The sequence below is a fragment of the Lolium perenne genome, chromosome 1 (assembly GCF_019359855.2).
Source record: "Lolium perenne isolate Kyuss_39 chromosome 1, Kyuss_2.0, whole genome shotgun sequence".
Classification (NCBI taxonomy): Eukaryota; Viridiplantae; Streptophyta; class Magnoliopsida; order Poales; family Poaceae; genus Lolium; species Lolium perenne.
In genome coordinates this window covers 125,343,893-125,368,340 of record NC_067244.2, presented here as the reverse complement: position 1 = coordinate 125,368,340, position 24,448 = coordinate 125,343,893, and the positions used below count along the sequence as shown (strand labels likewise).

General features: G+C 44.3%; 2 protein-coding genes across 3 annotated transcripts; one reads left to right on the top strand and one right to left on the bottom strand.

The window, feature by feature from the left end:
- Positions 1-3,185: 3,185 nt before the first annotated feature.
- On the bottom strand, positions 3,186-5,598 carry LOC127301216 (thioredoxin-like protein YLS8). 2 transcript variants are annotated; one of them, XM_051331442.2, is made up of 2 exons: positions 5,345-5,598; positions 3,186-3,691 (listed from the first exon to the last, which is right to left on the bottom strand). In XM_051331442.2, the coding sequence occupies exons 1-2, from the start codon at positions 5,462-5,464 to the stop codon at positions 3,383-3,385; spliced, it is 429 nt and encodes a 142-aa protein (XP_051187402.1). In that variant the 5' UTR covers positions 5,465-5,598; the 3' UTR covers positions 3,186-3,382. The 2 variants fall into 2 exon arrangements, with proteins under 2 accessions (XP_051187402.1, XP_051187398.1); XM_051331438.2 differs by lacking the exon at positions 5,345-5,598 and adding an exon at positions 4,284-4,738.
- Positions 5,599-9,657: 4,059 nt separating this feature from the next.
- Positions 9,658-10,704, top strand: LOC127333095 (uncharacterized). The gene has a single exon (XM_051359410.2). The coding sequence runs from the start codon at positions 9,658-9,660 to the stop codon at positions 10,660-10,662; it is 1,005 nt and encodes a 334-aa protein (XP_051215370.1). The 3' UTR covers positions 10,663-10,704.
- The last annotated feature ends 13,744 nt before the right edge of the window (positions 10,705-24,448 follow it).

Genomic DNA, 24,448 nt, shown 5'->3' with positions numbered 1-24,448 from the left:
TGTACCCCAGCGCCCTAAGCGCCCTCGCCAGCGGCAGCAGCCCCTCTTGGCTGCCTGAGGCCACCGCCCTCGCGACGCCGTCTTGGATGGGAGGCAGCTGAGAGCCCGTGGATGCCGCCGCGGTGCGCTGGTCGAGGAGTTGTTGAGGAAGCGTTGTCGCTGCCGGTTCGGCGAGGGTTGCAGCCGAGGCGGAGCCCGCGTCCTCCTGCTGCCGCTTAGGTGCCTCGGAGGTCAGATCCGGCGCGGCGATGAGCGGAGGCGGCGGTGTGGCCGCTCTGGGTGGCCCGAGCGGCGCAGGATGGTTCGCCGCCATGGCTTCTTCGCGGGAAGAAGGTTGGGCATCGGCGGTGAAGCGGTCGAGGGCGAGGCGGGTCGACTGGCTCCCGTCCATCCCGAGGTGGTTTTGGTGCATGGAGCGGGTGGTGGCGCTAGAGACCGGATGGGAGTGGACGGTGGCTGTGCTCGCCGGGGAAGGGGTGTGGCGGCGGGGCGCGGTGGTGGACTCCGGTGGGAGCTGGTTGTGGGAAGCAGAGGCGCCGGTGAACAGGAGTAGGATGGCGATGAGCACGAGGAGAGGTAGGCGGTGGAAAGCCATGGCCGTGAACCGGAAGTACAGTAGTATTGTTTTGAGGCCTTCCGAAATATGGATTGGGGAGAGCGGCCTATGACATGTAGCCGGAGAGGAAGGGGAAAACGTAAAAAATGACAAAAATAGCTATGCTCTTCAATTTACTCACCCTTTTTGATCATTCAGTCTAGCTACATAGAAGATGAGTTAGATTTTGTTACGAGTACAAAATTTGCATATTGTGTCACGCAGAAAAGATGCTATTTGTTCATTTTCTTCACAGTGGACTCATGGAGTATTTGGTTTTACATTTGACTCACTTTTCATTAGCAAATTACAACAAAAATAGCACAAGATTTGAAGTTGCCTCTACCTCTACCAAAAGAAAACATGGATATATACCTAGTAAGTGCAATGGTTTTATCCCATATATTATGAGGAAAAGCCAAATCATTTTTCATTAACCTTAAAGATATTCAACTTAACACAACCACTTTCTTGTGAGATGAGTTGAGTGGTAATTGACCTCGCTCGAAGATGTGGAAAGGTTATTCGGCATTGGCTCTCGACGTAGGGATATGGTTCTTAGCATGCCTGCTAGGATATTCACTGATCATCGCCGACGTTGCTAGATGGGATGGGACTGACCGGTGCCTATGTTGAGTCATGGAGCTTGCAGGCTCATCAGCCCATTTGCCATTATGGTCTTCCCTAGTTCTATCATCTTTTGGTTTGCTTGTGCGGTTCTGCATTGTTCTAGGAGTCCTCTAGGGCACCTTTCATTGGTCGCACACACTCCAAACAGACATAGTGGGGGCATAAAAACAGTTGTTTGGTTGCTCACGCAAGTCACTGGCCTGCAATCGCAAGAAACTTAAAAAGCACGTAGAGCCAAGCCCCATGGGAACATTGAATCGTCTATTTCCTTGGATCTAGGCTCTATCGGGCTCAATTAAAGGAACACCGTGTGTGGGATAGCAGCGGCGGAGATGGCGGGAGACGAAATAGTACGGGCGCGCTTTTGCTTCAAAGCTAATCTCACTTCCCTCTTTAGGCGGTCAAATCAAGTTGCCGGATAAAATCTCCTCCCACTTTTGGCACTTGTGGCAACACGAACTTTGATCTATGATACCTACAGTGATGAGGGCACCAACTCCACCTCTTCAGCACTAGTCCATCTCCTTCGTGTGTGTCTGTGTGGCACCATGTCGTTACCCTCGCCTCTGGTGCAGCCTGCACACCTTCATTTCCGCCGCCGGCTCACCGCCTTCTCTTCTACGGTCAAGGTAAGCACTCGTATCACCACCCGGCCTGACCCCCTGCCCCACCCCCATACACACACGTTGTTAGGTAAGGTTTAGTTAGTGTTGATTTTACCAGTACTTAATTATGCAACATCGATTTCGTTAGGATGCATAAATGAATCACACATGGTGCAACACTCACAGACGTGATTCGGGCATGGATTCGCTTGGGATAAGCAATTGGCTATAGTGCATACAAGAAATAGCATGAGCCTCACAAATCAAATATGGTGGCAACTGGTGCCGGTGTTGCCGCCCCGCTAGCGTGAGAGAGAGGACCGACGTGAAAAATTGTGTGGATTATTATTTTGGCCACGAGCATCACCGAGCAAGATGCCTCGGGATTCTTGAGAATGGAAAGGGGATGCTTCGGGATTCTCGGGAGTAGAAGGGGCGGAATGTTGGGGGGAAAAGACGAAGTGTTATTGAGCAATTGTATAGACGTGCGCACTCACAAAGTATACAGAGACAACTCGTGACAAAAACATAGCAGCACGATTTAGAAGTTTGCAGCAGCACAACAGAGATATATAGTTTAATTTGGGCATTACTGACTTAAGCCCATGCACCGCTATAGTTAAGCGGAACCAAGCTAAACCCTCATATCGGTCCTTCTCCATGCTGAATCGCAGTCCAGGCACAAAACTTGCACTTGCTAGAATTTAAATATACCAAATAAGAATGGAGCTGAGGATCCAACTGTTTGTGTCGATGATTCCTGCGATTAGAGATGAAAACCGAACAAAAACGAATAGAACTAACAAATATCACACTTATTTCCATATTTTTATGAAAATAAAAACAAATACATTATTCTCAAAACAAATATGAAAACATGCGACAAACTCAAGCAACTTAAGTAAAGTAACAAACCCGTTCCCAAACCCTAACAGAATTGCTCGGTATAATGAGAAGTAGGACTGGGCTGTTTGACAGTCGCATATTGTGCCTACTAGATTAGCCATGCAGCTCCAAAATTCCCTTTCCGCGCCTGTTTCGCTAAGAAAAGCCGTTTCATTTCGATTTCCATTCTGCAAAAAAACACATGTTTCGAAAATTTTCGTTTCCCATTCCAAAAAATAAGTCTTCTGGGGTATGAGAAAAGAACATTTTAGGTGACCTATGTCAAAAAGACAAAAAATAATATCCACGAATAGTCAAGTTGAAGCATCAAAATTTGTCTTACTTACACAAGAGAAAAAACAAAGTTCCCGGAAACTTATGCTACTCGTAGAACATAGAATGTCTAGATGTGCATCCGAAATTTTATTTCAGATTTTTTAATATTTTAAAATGTGTTTTCGCACAATAGGTGCACCAATTGGATTTCCGCAAAATAGTGTACTAGATTCAACAATTCGTATACCAATATTTCTTAGTCATGCCAAATGGACAAATACTTTCTGTTTCAACCATTCGAAACTCCGAATCAAGGATTTTACGCTAAGATACAGACATTTTCAGGGTAGGCTAGAAATATAGCACAACATGAACAGCCAGAACAAACGGCTTAGTAACGGTACTTGGTGGAGTAGTCCTTGGGAGCAATCACCAGACCACGGCCCTTCCGAGCTCCCCTGTACACTGTCTCCACGATGTCAACGAACTCTTGCTTGTCTTTCATGGCCCAGTTGATCTTGTTGTTGTTTCCTGTCCCGAGATCGATCATGATGTGCTTGTTCCGGAAGAAGAACATCACTGTCGACGGGTCATACAACTCGTACATGGTGTTGAAGTCAGGGATCTCAGTGATGTCAACAAGGTAGATTACCGCGAAATTTTTTACGGTCTCTGCCACCCCTGCAAGCACCTCATCCATCTGCACACAAACAAGTAGGATTCAGAATGAAGTCATAACCCTGAACTGTAACCGAAAACATACAACAGTTTGTTTTTGCCAGAGAACATAAAAAGAAGTTGCTCATGGATAAAAACAAAGGAGAAACAGCCACTGTTCAACATGAAGACGTCCTCAGAGTTGTGTGGTTATGTCCAGGACATGACATAATGTTAATTCAGTTTTATCAAGCTGTTGCAGGGAAGTACAAAACATAAGGATTTGATTCAGGAAAAAGGTGCACCCTAAATGCCATCAAAGTCTGCTCTAACTCTAAATAAGACAATCCTGTCCAGGCTATATGAAATGCTGAAGGCAAATTAGCAGAATTGCCACAGTTCCTGTATGTACAGTAAGAGTTCATCTCCCAACGACCCCCAAACCTTGCCTAATATATCACTATCTCTACACCCCAATTGTTCCCCAATTTCCGAATCTATGACCCCTACCAGAAATCCAACATCCTCAAACAAATACAGACAACCCTATTGACTCCAAAAAATTCATCCATGTAACTGCAGAACACAATTAATTAGTGAAAGCCATGGTTAGTTTGGGGATCGATCACCAATACCTGCATGCAGGTCTCGGTCCCAACCGTGGCCGAAGCGGGATGATGACGAGCCGCTCCTCCTTGGCGAGCATGGCCTGGTCCACTGCCCACCCGGAGTGCAGGTGTGGCAGCAGGTACGACATCGCCGCCTCGCCGGCAACTCACCCAGTGATCCGTGAGAAGACATGGGGGGGCTGGAAATGAGAAAGGGTAGCGAGCAGCAGTCTGCTGTGTTTGCAGTAAATTGTGGGACAGCGTGGGATTCAATCGGAACCGCCTCGAACACCATATAAAGTCATAGAAAGTACAGACGCAGGTGCTGCCGATGCTGCCCGCATTACACGGCCAGATTTTGATATGCATTTGCACAAAACATCAAAAGAAGTTTCTCATGGATCAAAAAGGTGAAACAGCCAGTGTTCAACTGTGCCGCAAGGTGCAGGACAGGGCATAATGTTAATTAAATTTTATCAAGCCATTGCAGGGGGGGGGGGGGAATACAGTATGTGAAAAAAAAAGGAGCGCCGTAATTCCATCCACGACTGTCCTAACTCAAACTAAGACTATGGTCTCGAGGCTGTGACAACGGAAATGCTGAAGGCACATTCAGTCAAATACATCGACAATAACAATATCAGTGCAGCATAGTCTCTATAGGCCAGAATTTCGAACGTGGATGGCATTTGTAGCGTAATGGATCAACGTAGGTTGCAAGGTATGTTCCATAAACGGTAGTACTGCTGATCTGCTAGGGAGCAGGGTTGCACCAGTGAGATCTAAACATCAACTCACCTATATTTGCATCGTAACCAATCCTTACCGAAGCTAATCAGCAGAATTGCCACAAGTTCTCACTTCTCAGATGATCCCCGAGACCCAATTAAATCTATCACTATGTCTACACCCAATCGTTCCCCAAATTTTCTAGAATGCAATCGTTCCCTAATTTCACGAATTTATGGGTCCTGCCACAAATTCAACATCCACACACTCTGGTACCCCCATCGATGCCAAACAATTCACATGTAACTGCAGATCACAGATGATTACTGAAAACCGGCTTGGGGATCTAGCGCCGATACCTGCATGCAGGTCTCGTCCCAGTCGTGGCCGAAGCGGATGATGACGAGCCGCTCCTCCTCGGCGAGGATGGCCTGGTCCACCGCCCACCCGGAGTGAAGGTGCGGCAGCAGGTACGACATCGCCGGCGCGCCGGCAAATCACTCGGTGATCCGCGAGAAGATTTGGGGGCTTGGAACCTACAGTACAACGGGTAGCGAGCAGTCTGCCCTGGTTTGTGCGTCGAATGCGACGGCGTGGGATTCGATCAGAACTGCCTTGAACACCGTAGAAAGTTCTGGAAACTACAGACGCGTGCGCTGCCAGTGCGGCCCGCCGTCCGCGGCCCGATTCATAGGCCTAACGAAACAGCAGAATTTTGATATATCGGCCCACTTAAGCTCAGCAGCTTTTTTTTTTCTCTCTTCTGTTTCGCAATCGTATCTATAGATTGTCAGAACCAATTCGCAAAAAAGAAAAAGAATGTCAGAACCAGATCCACCCATAGCCTAAAAATCATATTTTTTAAAGTAATACACTATTTGAAAGTTGAGCATGTTTGCTCGCACGAGAGCCCTTGTTCATGCACGGATGACGGATGAACACTGCCACGCATCAACAGTGTCCTTGGTCTGTTTTTCTTTTTTAAAATTAATATTTTCTTATAAAAAAATTTCAACGATTTTATATTTTCGACCCAAATCTTTAACTTTGGCAAAAAAATGCCATAATTCGTCACTTTTTTTTTTACTTTCGCTCTATTTTTTCCGTCGTATTTAACACTAATTTTTCTGGATAGTTAAGTATTTTTTCCCGAAAATAATTTGTCGACGCAAATCTTTAGCTTTAATACTATTTTACCAACCTCAGCTACCTGAACATTACTCATCTAATAATAATTATTTTTCACCGGTAGTTAAGCAAAAAAAAAAATCTCACTTTAATTATTCTAATAGTAATGTGTTCAACGGAGTTTTGGATCACGAACGGTAATTCTCCGATGTTAATTGTTTGTTCTTGCGGACCTCTACTTTAAAAATAACTATTTTATCGTTCGTCAACTCTTTTATTCAGAAAAAATGCTAATGCATACTAAAACAAATTCTTATTTTGCCGAAACACATACTAATGCTTTCTTCTACATTAACTTAGGAAAAATACGTACTCTAATATTCGCAGCCTCTTTTATCCAGGGAAAATTTTACCGTGTTTGTCTACAGTACCCCTAGAAAAATGTATTTATTCCACCGCATGTCGCCCTTTTTACATTAGAAAATACTACTGTCTTCTTCTACAATATTAGAAAAATATACTTACTCCATCTTCCACATGTGAATCTGAGAAAATTCTACCATCTTTTTTTTTGTAGCAATTTCGTAAACAAAATACTTCACCATCCGCCTTCTCTTTTACTACTATACTCTCTATGGTATCTCTAGAAAAAACTTGCTCCGTAGTTCGCCACTTTTTCTAACCGTGACGCATTGTCCTCTCTCAATGTATTTCGACTTGTATACTACCTGAATTTTCTTTCCATCGCCTTACAATCATCTGGTGAGTATTATCCTTACAATCCTCTTTTTTCATTGCTTCGGGATCACCTGTGGGAACCTGAGCCGGGTAGTATCATTCTACTTTATTTTACTCCCTCCGGTCGGATTTAATCGACGCGGAGGGAGACCTGCCATGCATGTCATTAGGTTGATGGGTGCGTCGATTAAATGCGTCCAGAGTAGTACGTTGCTTAAACAGTGCTTCCGCACCAACACTGATGTACTTCTGCTGGCAACATGGATATCATATTTTTTTTTACAATATTTTAACCCACGATCTAGATATCAGGGACACGGCATATGGTCGCGCCAACTTTCCTAGTTCAGGTGTACACTCAGAATTCTATGTACGCACATCAAGTTTTGAATAAAAAATGAGTTGTATAAACAATATAATTTTCGGTGCTCTAAAATATCTTTTCACTAGATTTCTTTTGTCTTTTTTACGCTACCCACAACAAATGTTGTTTTTCCACAAAATTTTCTTAGTGAACCTAGCATGTCTGGATATACATCTAGGAAAAAAATCAGAAAATTTTAACATTTTACAATGCATTTTTAATAATAGGTACATTTGGATCTATGAGCCAAAACCTTCATTTTGCTTGTCAGTAGAAAACAATATTATGTTCTCCTAAAAATAAATAGAAACGATATTATGTGTGATGTGGGAGAGAAAGAGTAAAAGTATCTATTGGCGCAACATATAACGTGTGAGTGTAAGGTGAACCACGCTTGAAATATCTTTTCGTTCTGTTCTTCAAAGTTCTAGCCCCCACTAACTACATGCTTTTATACCCACCCTCTCTAGCTGCTAACTTCACTTCCACATTATCCGTGAAAAAGAGAAACTACTTCACAACCATTTTGAGTCCGTGAAATAATTCGATCCTGCAATGCCGTTCCATGAGGTCATCAAGTTGGAAGACGAGGGAGATGCCAACGTTGGTCCATCGGCCCAGGTGCACCGCGACCAGCAGGATTACATGTCCATCTTCAGGAACCCAGCTCACCCGCCACCGGTGAGTACTCACAGATCATTTCCTTCTTTGGAATGTTTGTTCATGGGATCTGGTATATGGACTTGCTTAACATCACAATGTCAGCTGGTACTAGCTGTATCCTTCCACGGCAATAATTAAGACACAACAGTAAGAATGTTGAGATGTTCTGTATCTGTGAAAATCTTCCATTCTAGCCTTTGTTTCAGTAATGGCTTTTGTCTGAGTTATTGGAGGTTTCATCTCTGGCCTACTTATAAACCATAATAATTTGTAAGGAGAATGAAAATTATGGCATACGATTATAGTGAAAATTTCCATTCCAGGCTTTGTTTCGGTTGTGGCTTCTGTCGAGTTATGGAGGTATGATATGTGGCCTACTTATTCATCAGCATAAACCATAATAAATTAGACCGAGAATAAAAATTATGGCATTAGATTGTAGGGTGTCTTTTATTCAAGGGATATCTGGAGGACTGTAAATTTATAATGCTTAGGAACTTTTGCTACATGGTTGGTTCATTGCCTGGATTGAGAATATATGATTTTTTCCTTAGGAGTTAACTGAACTAGATTCCATAAAACTTTTTCCATACATGCCAACCTCTTGGAAAAAATCTTATGTATTTCATATGCTCAATCAAGCATACGTACTGCAATCATGTACTTTCTCTGATCTCTTTTAATTGACTCGGATTTAGTATAACTTTGTACTAATCTGATCAATTAAAAAAGACCGGTGGAAGTAGTATTCAAGATAGCACTCCAAGATCCTTTTTTTTTTCCTATTTCTGCATGTTGGGTGTGCTACCGAAATTGCCAATCAAAGAGTGGCCAATATGGATGGCTGCAGAAGAGCTGTATCAGACTATCAGTATAACTAGCTAGGAAAGTAGTAGTACGTCGTACTTGACACTTCTAACCTGTAGCATAGATCACATCTCTAGCCGTAACAAATGGGAAACCAACTAACTGCACAAAGAAGCTCAAGTTATTATGTTTTCCAGATTTCATCGATATGGCCGGACTAATCAATTATCTTCAGCCGTTTCATTTTTTTTATCATGTCTGAGCAGTTCAGATAAAAATTGCAGGAGTATAATTACTTGTCTGCAATTTCTTCTACAGCTCTTCCGATCGAAACCAACCTAATTCCTAAGATGGTCCTGCAATCTGGTCTGCCATGATTTGTGTCAAATGCTCGATTCAGCTACTAATTTCTTTCCTTCCTCAGGTACAGACCCCGCGTCCACCTCCACCTTCACATTCCCAACCATAGTAGCCGGAAACGGGGAACGATGCCCCGTCCCCTGACTCGGATTCGTCGTCCCGGATTCGGATTCGGAAACGATGTGGGGGACGGCACGATTCGGTGGCCGAAACGCGTCCCCGTATGCTAGGTTCGTCGTCCGCGCAAGGTTCGTCGTCCGCGCAAGGTTGAGGTCGGAGGCGGGCGGAAGGTTGAGGTCGGAGGCGATGTGGTGAGCGACGGTAGGCCACGAGCGCGCTCACAACGGCGACCTGAGCTTGGGCGGTTCCCATGCTGTAGGTTGTGCGCTGGAGATAAGGAGAGGGATTGATGCAGAAGACTCATTGATGCAAGTGCGAGCAAGAAAGAAATGAGCGTGCGGCGGCGGAACTCCGCACACATCTGAAGAGGAAGAACTGGCAGTGGCAGGCTTAGGGATTGTCATACATGGGCCATATTTTACTCTGGCTCTGGGCTATACACGGTCCATCTGCCTTGATTCAACCTCGAGAAATAAAATCCGGCTCGATCCAATGCATCGTCCCGGGGTCACCGTCCCCGAATCGTCCGGTTCGCGTCCCGGCTATCGAACCGATCGTTTTGAAGATGTATACCCAACTCGTTTCCTGTTTTTGCAACCCGCCGTTCCCCGTTCCCCGTTTCCGTACCTCGACCCCGCCGTCCCGGAAACTTGGCAACTATGTTCCCAACTGAACAAGAGGCTGGCAATCGGACCGCCTCCAGGTTTCTCCGGCGTTCGCCAGCCGCCACAGAAGAGGTACCAGGCGCAGCCACCACAGAGGCCGTACCAGGCACAACCACCACAGAGGCCGTACCAGGCGGCGCAGTTGCAGCCACCGCAGAGGCAATACGGGGCGGCGCCACAGCAGAGGCAGTTCGAGGCGGCGCCGGTGCAGTCGCAGCCACCGCAGATGCAGTACCAGGCGCAGCCACCGCAGAAGCAGTACCAGGCGCAGCCACAGCACAGGCAGCACCGACCGACGCTGGAGCAGCCACCGCAGAATCAGTACCAGGCGCCTCCGTCGCAGATGCTGTACCTACCGGCGCCGCCGCCGCCGCAAGCCCGACCACCGCCACCGCAGATGCAGTACCAGCCGGCGCCGGCGCAAGCGCAGCCACCGTTGCAGAGGCCCCGGCAGAACTTCCCCGCACCGGCAGCACCAACCGCTCACCGCGCCCCGGCCGGGACACTGCCGCCGGTGAACACCAGCAGCAAGCCCCGGTTCCACCCGAGGGCCGCGGCCAAGCCGGCATCCGCGTTCAAGAAGCCCACCGTCGCCTGCGACGTCTGCGACGTGCGGTGCATGACGGCGTTCCACCTCAAGCAGCACGAGAAGGGGAGGAAGCACCAGAACAAGGTGGGCTACGCCGCCGGGGAGATGGACGTGCGCTGCGGCGTGTGCGACGTGCCCCTCCTCACCAAGCTCAACGTGAAGCAGCACTACGCCGGCAAGAAGCACCTCCTGCGGGCCTCCCGCTCCACTGCCAATGGCGCCAAGGGCAAGCGAGCTACCTGACATTGTCCGTGCTGCATGGTTTCCTTTCTTATAAGACTTGATGTGATGCTGATGACACTATTATCCAGACAGGCTGACCGCTAAATTTATTAATAATTGAATTCTGTAGTAATGGATTATATATATATCATGTGCGCGACTCTGTTTTATTCGTGTTTTCCATGTAAATTTCTCTCAGCTCTGAATATAATTCTTAAGTTTAGCAACCTGGAGTTCTGACAGGTTAGACGTGGCAGTTGTCTTATGCCATTCTTAAGTCCTTTAACACTCTGCATTGTGGTAGAAACTAAGCTTAGGTCGGTTTGCTCCTGAGGAAAGTTTGGGTTTCTGTTTATTCCCCTATCCGTATTACTATTAGGTAAAGCTATGTTTCCTCACTTGGTGCGGAGGCCGTGGTGTTTATCCTCATTTTGAAAAGAAAAAAAGGTAAGTTTGTAAACTCAAGTCGTGTTAGGTATGTGAGTCTTGGACGCGACTGCTGAACTTGTATTGCGGCACCAAATTTTCCTCTACCTTAGCTCGATTTATGGGTTTCCAATTCATAAGGTAAGAAATTGATAAAGTTATTGGTTGGGATTCCCTTGATATGGAGAGGCTCCTCTATAGACGTGCAGTATTTGAAATTTGTGTTTTAATGCAAATGCACGTGAAGAGTTGTACCTATATCTCCAAGGGTGTTGGCGATAGTGATGATGTTGATGGTGGAGGGGGAGCAACGGGGTGACCCCCCCTCAATCTTCACAAGTCTATCTCGTTTTTGGTGTTTCTTTGCCTTGTGGTGGTCTCCTCGTGACTTCGCGATTTTCAGCACTTCTATATATGGTTTCCGTGGGCGTGAGGAGTGGTGAGCCCCCTTTGGTGTAGCCTAGAGACTGGGCCGTGTCATGGGCCTCACATGACACTTTGTAGACATCTAGGTCCACTTATTCTTCTCCAGTTCCCTATATTCCATAAAAATGATGTGGCAAAAAGTTGGAGTTCGTTTGACATATCTAAGGTTCGTGAAAATTGAATATCAGAGTTAAAAACAAAATAAAAGAGACTTTTTGGAAAATCCTTGGAATCAATGTAAAATATGTTTGGAACCTGACATAAGATGCAATTATGAGGGATTATAACATAATAAAATTCAAGTTCATGGATATATTTTAAATATATCAGCGGACAATCCTAGTGAGCGGGAAAATCATGTGAAGAAGGCAACCATACATAAACGTATGTGAGGGGAGGCTCGTGGCCGGTCACAAGGGGTGTGGATAGTGTACTATTCCACCGGAAGACTTGGTCAAACAGGAGGGTAACCAGACACGCAAACGTTTCTAACGTGGTGTACATGTTGAAATGAATCAATGATCAAGTCAAGTTATGTAGCCTAGTGAACAAATCAAGTTTTACAAGGTTTTAATGGGGCTTTCAAGGGCCTAGAGAAGCCAACATGAAGCCTAAACCCGTGTGTGGTCATAAACATGCCAAAGCTCAAATAAGGGAAACTTGAGTGGGGGCATTATGGGGATGCTGAAGTCATTCCCTATTATATAGCTTGTGTATATAGATTATTTGCAGTGGAACCTTCACTTTTTACTGCATTTTTTCATTACTTTATGACTATGTGCATGTGATTGTGTGTACATAAGAAATATGAATGGCAACATCTCTTTAAATAAGTTTGTCTATTTTATCAAATGGATCAGGGTTGGCAGAAATACAAAGTTTCCCATGAGTTTGAGAATCTTAAAGCAATGATTTTATTCAAAGAGAAGAAAGAGCCATAAAAAAAATCGGCAAACAATGTTGTGCGTGAAAGTGCAATATCTTGCTGCCATGTTTTCACGTCTTGCATATTATGAGCTTCAGTTGACTTCAATTTATACTCATTCTTGATATGTTTGCTTGGATTACTAAAACAATTTAGAGAAATCTTTTGTGATTTAATATGCCGCACTTATATTCTGGTAAAAAAAACATAATGCCAACAAGAAGTTGGCACGTACAAGTCATGAGGGCGCTAGAGCAGCCAGCAGACTGCCAAGTTTTCTTGTTTCATTCTAGTAACAGAAACGTTGCTCTTTAAAAAAAAAAAAAAAGAGAAACCTTGCAAATGCGTTGGTCGATAGTATAACAACACATAATGCCAACAAGAAGTTGGCACAAGCCATCAGGGATTCAGGGCGCTAGAGCAGCTAGCAGACTGCCAAGTTTTCTTGTTTCATTCTAGTAAGAAAAACATTGCTCTTTTCAAAAACAAAAACAAAAAAGAGAAACCTTGCAAATGCGTTGGTGGATAGTATTACAGATGATTGTAACACATTATGTGCCTAGTTTGGGATAGTCCACAAAAGTGTTCTTTGTATCACCGGCTTGGTGATGTATAGGTTTAAAGGACAAAATCACCAAGCTCACCAAGATGTTTCTTTGAAACAAAAATACAAGAAAAACATTTTAAAACCAATAAGAAATTGTGTATGCTTATTTAACTCTTCCCAAATATCCCCTCCCAAAAAAAAGTCCCCCTTAATCTTTTGTGGTTAGAAGATACAAAAATGAGAGTATTTTACGCCTGGGCCTGGATGTGACATGTCGTTGGACGGAAGGTACGGAGGCTGATGTTCGTAGGAGCTCGCACATGAACCCGTTGTGTAAAAATATATTTTAAAATGTTAAAAAAATTACACGTATATTTTAATATATTATGTACATCTAGACATTTTACACGTAGAAGTTTTTGAGATAAAAGAATATATTATGTGTCCCATGTGAAAAGATAAATCTTGATCGATGCACCAACATGACTATTCACGGAACATTTTTTTTTTGTCTCTTTTACGCGGTCCACATAAAATGTTCCTTTTCACCGAAAACTTATATGGGAACATAGAATGTCCATATGCACGTGTGAAATTTTATTTCGCATTTTCCTGGCATTTCTAGATTTTATTTTTATATTTTTTTATAATAGGTTCATATGATCCTATTAGCCAAAACACCACCTCCACAAAGTTTCTCTTTGTTTTGTCATTTATAATTTTCCCATTTTTTCAGTCTAACTTGATTGGGTCAGTTCTAGTATGACGCTCTCTGTTGTTTCCCGGAAAAAGGGCGGAAGAAACTGTCCCCAAAATAACTTTGACTACGAAGAGAAATTTTGTTGCTGACAAGGCTACGTCGTACGAAGAGAAATTCTACAGTGCATGCCTTTGACCAAACACTATCGGCAAATTCTGGAAAATCTCGGGTTTTCTCGTTAAGTGGAGTTCACATTTCATGCCAATGAAGCTTATGCGCGTTGACCGTAATTAACGAAGGCTTATGGAATCTCTTTCCCTCGTTTAGGTGTCTAAACTTGACCAATCTCAAATATATAAAAATGTTCTTTGGGCCACACATGGTGATGACTACAGTGGCGTACCTTACTGTATTTGGAGCGGCTTGGAAGAATTCTTTTTGGACTTTTGCCTCCGCCACTGGATGACTACACACAAGCGCAAGTCAAATGTGTGTCGCAGTTCTCGCCTCTCTATCGTTGGAGCCAGCTAAAACTCATCGCAGTAGAGCTTTTTGTAGCAGATAAAGGAAAAATCATTGTGCTAACGCTTTAAAAGATTAGAGTGTACTAAAGCAGCAGTCATCACCAAAAACGGACCGGATCCTAGGAGATATGTCGAACACACAACTTCAAGCACCCTCAACCGGCCATAGACACCACAGAGTGAGGATAGATCGGAAGGATCTTATTCTGACTATATGATGTAGCCGTCCTCACCATGCCGAAGAAGACACTGAAAACCCTAAACAAAGAACGAATAAACCCTCCCGCCGGCGAGGGGTCATGATTTTCCACGCCTCCAAGGTGGTATTTAGGAAATTTCTAGCAGCAAGACACATTTTGGGCACAAAAAATGCCCGTTTTGATCCGTTTCGATCGGGTCGCGGGCACAAAATCGGCCGCCTCGCCCCCTTGTCTGTTTGGGTTGGGGGCAGACCCAACGGCCTAACGGTCGGGAACAGGTGCCTGACGGCGCGCTACGGTGACAGGAGGCGTCGCTAGTCTCCCCTGTAGTTGGATGGCCAGTCCATCCCACTGAGCCGGGGAGCTCGACCTCTACTTCACAGCCTTCACCTTCAGCGTGCCGCCCTCATCGTCGCACCACCACCGCCATTGTGGCTGCGAAGGTACTCGGTGTCGCCCAAGTATGTGATGGGGCACCACGGGTTGCACTCCCAAGACCCGAACATGTAATAGGCATATGTGTCCGCCTCAAACGCCGAGTCGCCGCAAGACGAGTGGGAGGAGGGCGCGCTATGCTTGGCCTTCCTGTGGTGTGGGTGCCACCGGTACCCCTGCGTGAGTTAAGCAGCCAGCCAGCAGGTTGACGTCCGACCACGGCATGGTCATCCCCGTCTCCCACGGACATCGAGCCTCATCAATAGGGACATAGCGCCGGTCTCTATCAACGCGCCAGACACCTCCATGCGACGACCCTGCCTCGTGGTTGTTCCATCCCTTCCTCCACGACTAGGGCTTATCCATCGTGCATGTTTCTTCGGTATGGGGAGTGGTGTCTCTTTGGACTACGACAATAGCTCTAGGCATTTGTGGGCAAATGCGAGGCACGGCCACACACCTTAAAAAGGATGGACACTAGCCCGCTATCATTACCAACACTGGCGTGGAAGCCCAACGCCGCCGGATGCCAGCTTTGTCATGCAAAAGATGAAGCAGGCAGCATTGATGGCAGCGCAGAAGACCACAAGATCGACGCCCGTACCAGCGTGTAAAAGACAAAGTAGGTGCATGCGGTATATTTCTAGCCCAACTTTAAACTTGGAATTTAGTCGCCACAGACACGTCAGACCGGTGGGTGGGTTTTCCTGGTACTCCCATGGAGCTGCCCCATTTTTTTGAGATGGAGATGCCTTAGAGCATCTCCAGCCGTCTCCCCAGGAAGGCCTCTAGAATGCCTTTTTTTATCCGGATGGACGAAAACGGCCCAATCGCGTCCCTGGATCCTCGTTTTCGTCCGGATTTGGGCTTTCATCCATCCGGGGAGCCCAGGTCATCCCCGACCCCCGGGGAGCGCTCGGGGAGTCCGGATGAAACGAAAGCGCGGGAAACACCGAGAAAACTTCCCGCGCGGCTGGTGGCCCCGACTTGTCGGCGAGAAAGTCCGATCGTCGTCCTCATCGCATCGTCTTCCGCGCGCTGTAAAAGCCTGCCGCTGGACGCGTAGCTTCCACGCGGCGAGTTAATGCCATCTCCTCGGATTTACGCGTGTCACCCTCTATTTATTGCGGAACTACCGCGTCTGGTCGCATTCACCACGTCGTCTCCCTGTTCTCACACCACCTCTCTTCCCCAATCTCATCGAGCGGCAGCTAACGATCAATAGCGAACGATGGCGCGGCGATCAACGGCTCCGGCCGCCGCTCTCTCCACCAATGGGAGGGGCGGCTCCTGCACGCGGCGGGCTACCCCGCGCCGCCGGACTTCCGCGTGCCCGGAGGCATGCGACTCAGCGCGGGCGGCATCCCGATCCCGCCGCTTCCGATCGGTCGCGCCACCCTGGAGGCGAACATCGATGCGGTGCTCGTCAACCTCAGTGAAGAGCCACGCGCGGAGGAGCGCTTCTTCCCGGAAAACTACGAGGCGTGGATGGAGTTCTTCCGGCGAAGGTACGAGCGCGAACTCGCCCAGTACGACGGACCTCCTCCTCCCTCTAGGAACAATGTTGCCGGCCGCCGCCGCTGGTGGAGCGCACCTGGCCGCACCCTCGAGAATGTGCTCGCGCACATCGAGGGTGGGAATTCCCCCGTTCTGGGGATGCCGCCGCCGGCAGCGCCTACCATGTCGCGCCGGCACGGTAGCCCCTGGACGCCGCGAAGGATGGCGCCATCCTCCTCCTCGTCTGGGTCGAGTTCGGCGTCTAGGTCCAGCGGATCGGCTCCTCCGCTTTCGACACCGGCTGAAAAGACACGGATGTCGCCTAGAGGGGGGTGAATAGGCGATTTAAACTTTTACGAGATGGGCTTAACAAATGCGGAATAAAACTAGCGTTTACTTTGTCAAGCCCAAAGCCTATATACTATGGTTCACCTATGTGCACCAACAACTTATTCTAAGCAAAGGTTCACCTATGTGCACCAACAACTTATGCTAAGCAATGCAAGCAACTTATGCGATAGCAAGTGATACGTCTCCAACGTATCTATAATTTCTGATGTTCCATGCTTGTTTTATGACAATACCTACATGTTTTGTTCACACTTTATGTCGTTTTGATGCATTTTCCGGAACTAACCTATTGACGAGATGCCGAAGTGCCAGTTCCTGTTTTCTGCTGTTTTTGGTTCCAGAAATCCTAGTAAGGAAATATTCTCGGAATTGGACGAAATCAACGCCCAGCATCTTATAATTCCACGAAGCTTCGAGAACACCCGAGAGGGACCAGAGGAGGGCCACAGGGGGCCCACACAGGGTGGCGGCGCGGCCCAAGGGGGGCGCACCCCCTACTGTGTGGCTGCCCCGCAACCCCTCCGACTCCGCCTCTTCGCCTATTTAGGCCTCTCTGACCTAAAACATCGACACCGATTGACGAAACCCGAGAAAACCTTCCAGAGCCGCCGCCATCACGAAACTCCAATTTGGGGGACAGAAGTCTCTGTTCCGGCACCCTGCCGGGACGGGGACTTGCCCCTGGAGTCATCTCCGCCGCCATCTTCACCGCCATCTTCACCGCCATCGCTGTCTCCATGATGAGGAGGGAGTAATTCACCCCGGGGCTGAGGGCTCCGCTGTAGCTATGTGGTTCATCTCTCTCTCTCTTTGTGATCTAGTTGAATATCATCTATGTGCTACTCTAGTGATGTTATTAAAGTAGTCTATTCCTCCTCCATGATGTAATTGTGACAGTGTGTGCATCATGAAGTACTTGGTATATGCTATGATTGTGATCTCTTGTAGATTATGAAGTTAACTATTACTATGATGGTATTGATGTGATCTATTCCCCCTTTCATAGCTTGTCGGTGACATTGTGCATGCTATGTTAGTACTCGGTATAATTGCGTTGGTCTATCATGCACTCTAAGGTTATTTAAATATGAATATCGAATGTTGTGGAGCTTGTTAACTCCGGCATTGAGGTGCTCTTGTAGCCCTACACAATTAGTGGTGTTCATCATCCAACAAGAGAGTGTAGAGTGGTTCTATTATGTGATCATTGTTGAGAGTGTCCACTAGTGAAAGCAGGATCCCTAGGCCTTGCTTCCAAGCATCGAATCTCCGTTTGTTTACTGTTTTGTTGCATGTTTACTTGCTGCCATATTTATTCAGATTGCTATTACCACTCATATGCATTCATACCACTTGTATTTCACTATCTCTTCATCGAACTAGTGCACCTATACATCTGACAAGTGTATTGGGTGTGTTGGGGACACAAGAGACTTCTTGCATTGTGATCGCAGGGTTGCTTGAGAGGGATATCTTTGACCTCTTCCTTCCTGAGTTCGATAAACCTTGGGTGATTCACTTAAGAGAAACTTGCTGCTGTTCTACAAACCTCTGCTCTTGGAGGCCCAACACTGTCTACAGGAAAAGAAGTGTGAGTAGACATCAAGCTATTTTCTGGCGCCGTTGCCGGGGAGGAAAGGTAAAAGGCACTCACACGCTGGTCCCAGGTAACTAAGTTATTCTCTGGTACCGTTGTAAGTGCTCGGAGCTATTTCCTTTAGATCCTGCAATTGCATCTTTTTGTTTCTTGTTTTACACTAGTAAGGCATAATGGAAAACAACTGTGAGCTTTTTACTTTATTTCCTAAGTTAAGACATGAATTGTGTGATGCGAAAATTAAAAAACCTATGGAACCTTATTTGCATGCTGGTAGCAATGTTATTAGTATGAACGCAATCACTGCTAATGCTATGGAGAAGTCTAAGCTTGGGGAAGCTAGTTTTTATGATCTTTTTAGCTTCCCACCTTTAGGGGAGAAAATTTGCTCTGATGATACTTTATCTCATATATGCGATAACTCTAATGATGCTTGTGATATTTTAAATCCACCTACTGCAAGTACTGCTTTTGAGATACCCATGAAAATTATTGAATGTGTTATGGATAACCGCTATGAAGGGGATGGAACTGTCCATCCTGGAGATCATTTACTGTTTTTGCATGAATTATGCGGGTTATTCAAGTGTGCAGGTATCTCTATGGATGAAGTGAGGAAGAAGCTATTCTCTATTTCGATGTCTGGTAAAGCGGCGCATTGGTATAAATTGCTGAAGAATAGTCATTCTCTTGGTTGGGAGGAAATTGTATCTCTCTTTTATTCTAAATTTTATCCTCCTCATGAAGTGCATATTGATAGAAATTACATTTATAACTTTTATCCTCGTGATGGAGAGAGTATTTCTCAAGCATGGGGGAGATTGAAGTCACTAATGCTCAAATGTCCCATTCATGAGCTCCCCCGTAATGTTATTATTAATAATTTTTATGCGAGGCTTTCAGGACATCACAAGGACTATCTAGATGCCTGTTCGGAGGGATCTTTCACAAGCAAGGAGGTTGAAGCTAGATGGGATCTTCTTGACCGGATTGAGGAGAATGCTGAAGATTGGGAGAACGACAAAGGTAAAGAGTCAGGTATAAATTATGATTATGAATGCATTGAAACTTTTATGGATACTGGTAAATTTCGAAATATGAGTGCTACCTATGGTCTTGACTCTCAAGTTGCTGCAAATCTTTATAAAGCTTTTGCCTCTCATTTTGAATTGCCTAAAAAGAATTTCGATAAGTATCATGAACCTTTTAAAGAGGCTCGCATGAAGGATGAAATTGTTGTTAATGATTGCAATAAACATGCTCAAACTCCTAAGAATGCTATTTCCTATAAGCATGTTAATTTTTGTGGAATGCATAGACCTTGTGGAATTAATCAAATCGAAGATGAATATTGTATCCATCATATCAATGAAAAAACTAGAAAGTGGTCTAGGGCTCCAGATGATCTTGGTAAAAAAGTTTGTGCCCTCTATCCTTTTATTTGTGAAGTTTGCCATAGAGTGGGTCATTTTAATTTTCAATGCTCCTCCAATGATAATTTGAACCCCATGAGTGCTGCAAATTTGCATTGTGATGATGAAATTACTCCTAATCAGCATGATGAACTTACTTTATTTTTGTGGTGTGAAGAGCTATCAAGAAAAATCTCTTTGTTACATATGAGTGATCTTGATATTGATGATGTCCTGCATGGGTGTTTTTCTTATTGCAATGATAATAGCCATACAAATACTTACATACAAAATATTTTAGAAGATGACACCTTGCCAAAATATGATAGGACCGTTGTGTGCTTTGAACTTATTAATGAGAAGGAGGAATCCTCCCAAGTTTCTTCTATTCTTTCTAGAAATAAATCAGGTTATGTGGAGAAGCCTCCCTTCGAGCCTCTTCCTCCTGAAGAAGAAGAAGAGAAGGAAGAGAAGAAGAAGAAGAAGAAGAAGAAGAAGAAGAAGAAGAAGAAGAAGAAGAAGAAGGGAACGAAGAAGAAGAAGAAGAAGAAGAAGAAGAAGAAGGGGAATAAAGAGAAAGAGGTAACGGCATATCCCAACATGAATGAGATAACGATAGGTAACCGTAAGTATGTTGCTCCTAATGACTATTATGATAATGAATCTGAATACAATGATCTTCCTATGCTCTTTACATACATTAGTGATCATGATTTGGAAGAGCACACTACTTTTGATATTGCAAATCTCTGGGAAACTAATTCTGAAAATGATGATGTTAATAATTTCCATAGTATCAGTACTATCCATGCTTCCTCCCATAATGATATAGAAAGCTATAAGCTTGGGGATGAGGTGTTTGAAAATCCTTTTGCTACTGATCATTATATGTTTGATACATCTCCTTCTAGTAACAATGATGGTATGGTCACAGATGAACCTACTGTGAAAGATAACTATTCTATTTCTTATGATGACACTATGCCTCCGACCTTTGATGATTATTATAAAGAATGCTATGATATAGGTTATAACTATCCTTATGAAACTTGTCATAGTTATGATTGGATTGCCAAAAACAATTCCCTTAATATGCAACTTGTTTACCATGTTCAAATTCTTGATAATAATCTTGCTCCAATTACTATTAATGAGAAGAACTCTGCTAATGCCAAAATTAATGATACTTCTATGCATGTAAACCATGATAAGAATGTTTTAAGTGATGGGTATATTGTGGATTTCATCAATGATGCTACTGAAAGTTATTATGAGAGAGGGAAACATGGTTATATGCATCTTAATAATATTAAGTTTCCCCTCTTTATGTTGAGAATCTTGAAGTTACTCGTGTTTTATCTTCCTATGCTTGTCACTTTGTTCTTCATGAATTCATTTGTGTACAAGATTCCTTTGCATAGGAAGTGGGTTAGACTTAAATGTGTTTTGAATTTGCTTCTTGATGCTCTCTTTTGCTTCAACTCTTATTTCTTGGGAGTGCATCATTAAAATCACTGAGCCCATCTTAATGGCTATAAAGAAAGCACTTCTTGGGAGATAACCCATGTGTTTATTTTGCTACTGTTTTGTTGTGTCTTGGAAGTTGTTACTACTGTAGCAAACTCTCCTTATCTTTATTTTATTGCATTGTTGTGCCAAGTAAAGTCTTTGATAGTAAGGTTCATGCTAGATTTGGATTACTGCGCAGAAACAGATTTCTTGCTGTCACGAATTTGGGCAGTGTTCTCTGTAGGTAACTCAGAAAAATCTGCCAATTTACGTGAGTAATCCACAGATATGTACGCAACTTTCATTCAATTTGAGAATTTTCATATGAGCAAGTCCAGTGCCTCTAAAAAATTCGTCTTTACGGACTGTTCTGTTTTGACAGATTCTGCCTTTTATTTCGCATTGCCTCTTTTGCTATGTTTGATGGATTTCTTTATTCCATTAACTTTCAGTAGCTTTGTGCAATGTACAGAAGTGTTAAGAATGATTGTGTCACCTCTGAACATATGAGTTTTTGATTATGCACTAACCCTCTAATGAGTTCGTTTCGAGTTTGGTGTGGAGGAAGTTTTCAAGGGTCAAGAGAGGAGGATGATATATGATCAAGAAGAGTGAAAAGTCTAAGCTTGGGGATACCCCCGTGGTTCATCCCTGTGTATTTCGAGAAGACTCAAGCGTCTAAGCTTGGGGATGCCCAAGGCATCCCCTTCTTCATCAACATTATCAGGTTCCTCCCTTGAAACTATATTTTTATTCGGTCACATCTTATGTACTTTACTTGGAACGTCTGTGTGCTTTTATTTTCGTTTTGTTATTTTCATTCTCTGAATAAAGATCATGCTTGTGTGGGAGAGAGACAAGCTCCGCTGGTTCATATGAACACATGTGTTCTTAGCTTTTAATTTTCATGGCGAAGGTTGAAACTGCTTCGTTAATTGTTATATGGTCGGAAATAGAAAATGTTACATGTGGTAATTGGTATATGGTCTTGAATAATTTTATACTTGGCAATTGTTGTGCTCATATAGATCATGTTTAAGCTCTTGCATCATGTACTTTGCACCTATTAATGAAGAACTACATAGAGCTGGTTAAAATTTGGTTTGCATGATTGGTCTCTCTAAGGTCTAGATATTTTCGGTAAAGGTGTTTGAACAACAAGGAAGACAATGTAGAGTCTTATAATGCTTGCAATATGTTTTTATGTGAGTTTTGCTGTACCGGTTCATACTTGTGTTTGTTTCAAATAACCTTGCTAGCCTAAGCCTTGTATTGAGAGGGATTGCTTCTCGTGCATCCAAATCCTTGAACCAATAACTATGCCATTTGTGTCCACCATACCTACCTACTACATGGTATTTCTCCGCCATTCCAAAGTAAATTACTTGAGTGCTACCTTTAAATTTCTATCCTTTATCTTTGCAATATATAGCTCATGGGACAAATAGCCTAAAAACTATTGTGGTATTGAATATGTACTTATGTATCTTATTTCTTATTAAGTTGCTTGTTGTGCGATAACCATGTTCCTGGGGACGCCATCAACTATCTTTGTTGAATATCATGTGAGTTGCTATGCATGTTCGTCTTGTCTGAAGTAAGGGCGATTTACCATGAGTTGAATGGTTTGAGCATGCATATTGTTAGAGAAGAACATTGGGCCGCTAACTAAAGCCATGATCCATGGTGGAAGTTTCAGTTTTGGACAACAATCATCAATCTCTTATGAGAATATTATCTGTTGCTGAATGCTTATGCATTAAAGAGAAGTCCATTATTTGTTGTCTATGTTGTCCCGGTATGGATGTCTAAGTTGAGAATAATCAAAAGCGAGAAATCCAATGCGAGCTTTCTCCTTAGACCTTTGTACATCCGGCATAGAGGTACCCCTTTGTGATACTTGGTTAAAACATATGTATTGCGGTGATAATCCAGGTAATCCGAGCTAATTAGGACAAGGTGCGGGCACTATTGGTAATCTATGCATGAGGCTTGCAACTTGTAGGATATAATTTAAATAACACATATGCTTTATTACTACCGTTGACAAAATTGTTTCTTGTTTTCAAAATAAAAGCTCTAGCACAAATATAGCAATCGATGCTTCCCTCTGCGAAGGGCCTTTCTTCTACTTTTTATGTTGAGTCAGTTCACCTATTTCTCTCCATCTCAAGAAGCAAACACTTGTGTGAACTGTGCATTGATTCCTACATACTTGCTTATTGCACTTATTATATTACTTTACATTAACAATATCCATGAGATATATATGTTACAAGTTGAAAGCAACCGCTGAAACTTAATCTTCCTTTGTGTTGCTTCAATGCCTTTACTATGAATTTATTGCTTTATGAGTTAGCTCTTATGCAAGACTTATTGATGCTTGTCTTGAAAGTACTATTCATGAAAAGTCTTTGCTATATGATTCAGTTGTTTAATCATTATCTTTATCATTGCTTTGAATCGCTGCATTCATCTCATATGCTTTACAATAGTATGATTAAGATCACGTTGGTAGCATGTCACTTCAGAAATTATTCTTTTATCGTTTACCTACTCGGGATGAGTAGGAACTAAGCTTGGGGATGCTGATACATCTCCAACGTATCTATAATTTCTGATGTTCCATACTTGTTTTATGACAATACCTACATGTTTTGTTCACACTTTATGTCCTTTTGATGCATTTTTCGGAACTAACCTATTGACGAGATGCCGAAGTGTCAGTTCCTGTTTTCTGCTGTTTTTGGTTTCAGAAATCCTAGTAAGGAAATATTCTCGGAATTGGACGAAATCAACGCCCAGCATCTTATAATTCCACGAAGCTTCCAGAACACCCGAGAGGGACCAGAGGAGGGCCACAGGGGCCCACACAGGGTGGCGGCGCGGCCCAAGGGGGGGGGGCGCGCCCCCCTACTGTGTGGCTGCCCCGCAGCCCCTCTGACTCCGCCTCTTCGCCTATTTAGGCCTCCCTGACCTAAAACATCGACACCGATTGACGAAACCCGAGAAAACCTTCCAGAGCTGCCGCCATCGCGAAACTCCAATTCGGGGTACAGAAGTCTCTGTTCCGGCACCCTGCCGGGACGGGGAATTGCCCCCGGAGTCATCTCCACCGCCATGTTCACCGCCATCGCTGTCTCCATGATGAGGAGGGAGTAATTCACCCCCGGGGCTGAGGGCTCCGCTGTAGCTATGTGGTTCATCTCTCTCTCTTTCTGATCTAGTTGAATATCATCTATGTGCTACTCTAGTGAT

What these genes read in the sequence shown, in the direction of transcription:
- LOC127301216 (XM_051331438.2), bottom strand. Translation starts at nt 4,625, where the DNA reads ATGCATATCAAAATCTGGCCGTGTAATGCGGGCAGCATCGGCAGCACC. An exon ending in GGACCGAGACCTGCATGCAG is followed by an intron (nt 3,692 to 4,283) that starts GTATTGGTGATC and finishes GTTTGTGTGCAG; the next exon opens with ATGGATGAGGTGCTTGCAGG.
- LOC127333095 (XM_051359410.2), top strand. Translation starts at nt 9,658, where the DNA reads ATGCATCGTCCCGGGGTCACCGTCCCCGAATCGTCCGGTTCGCGTCCC.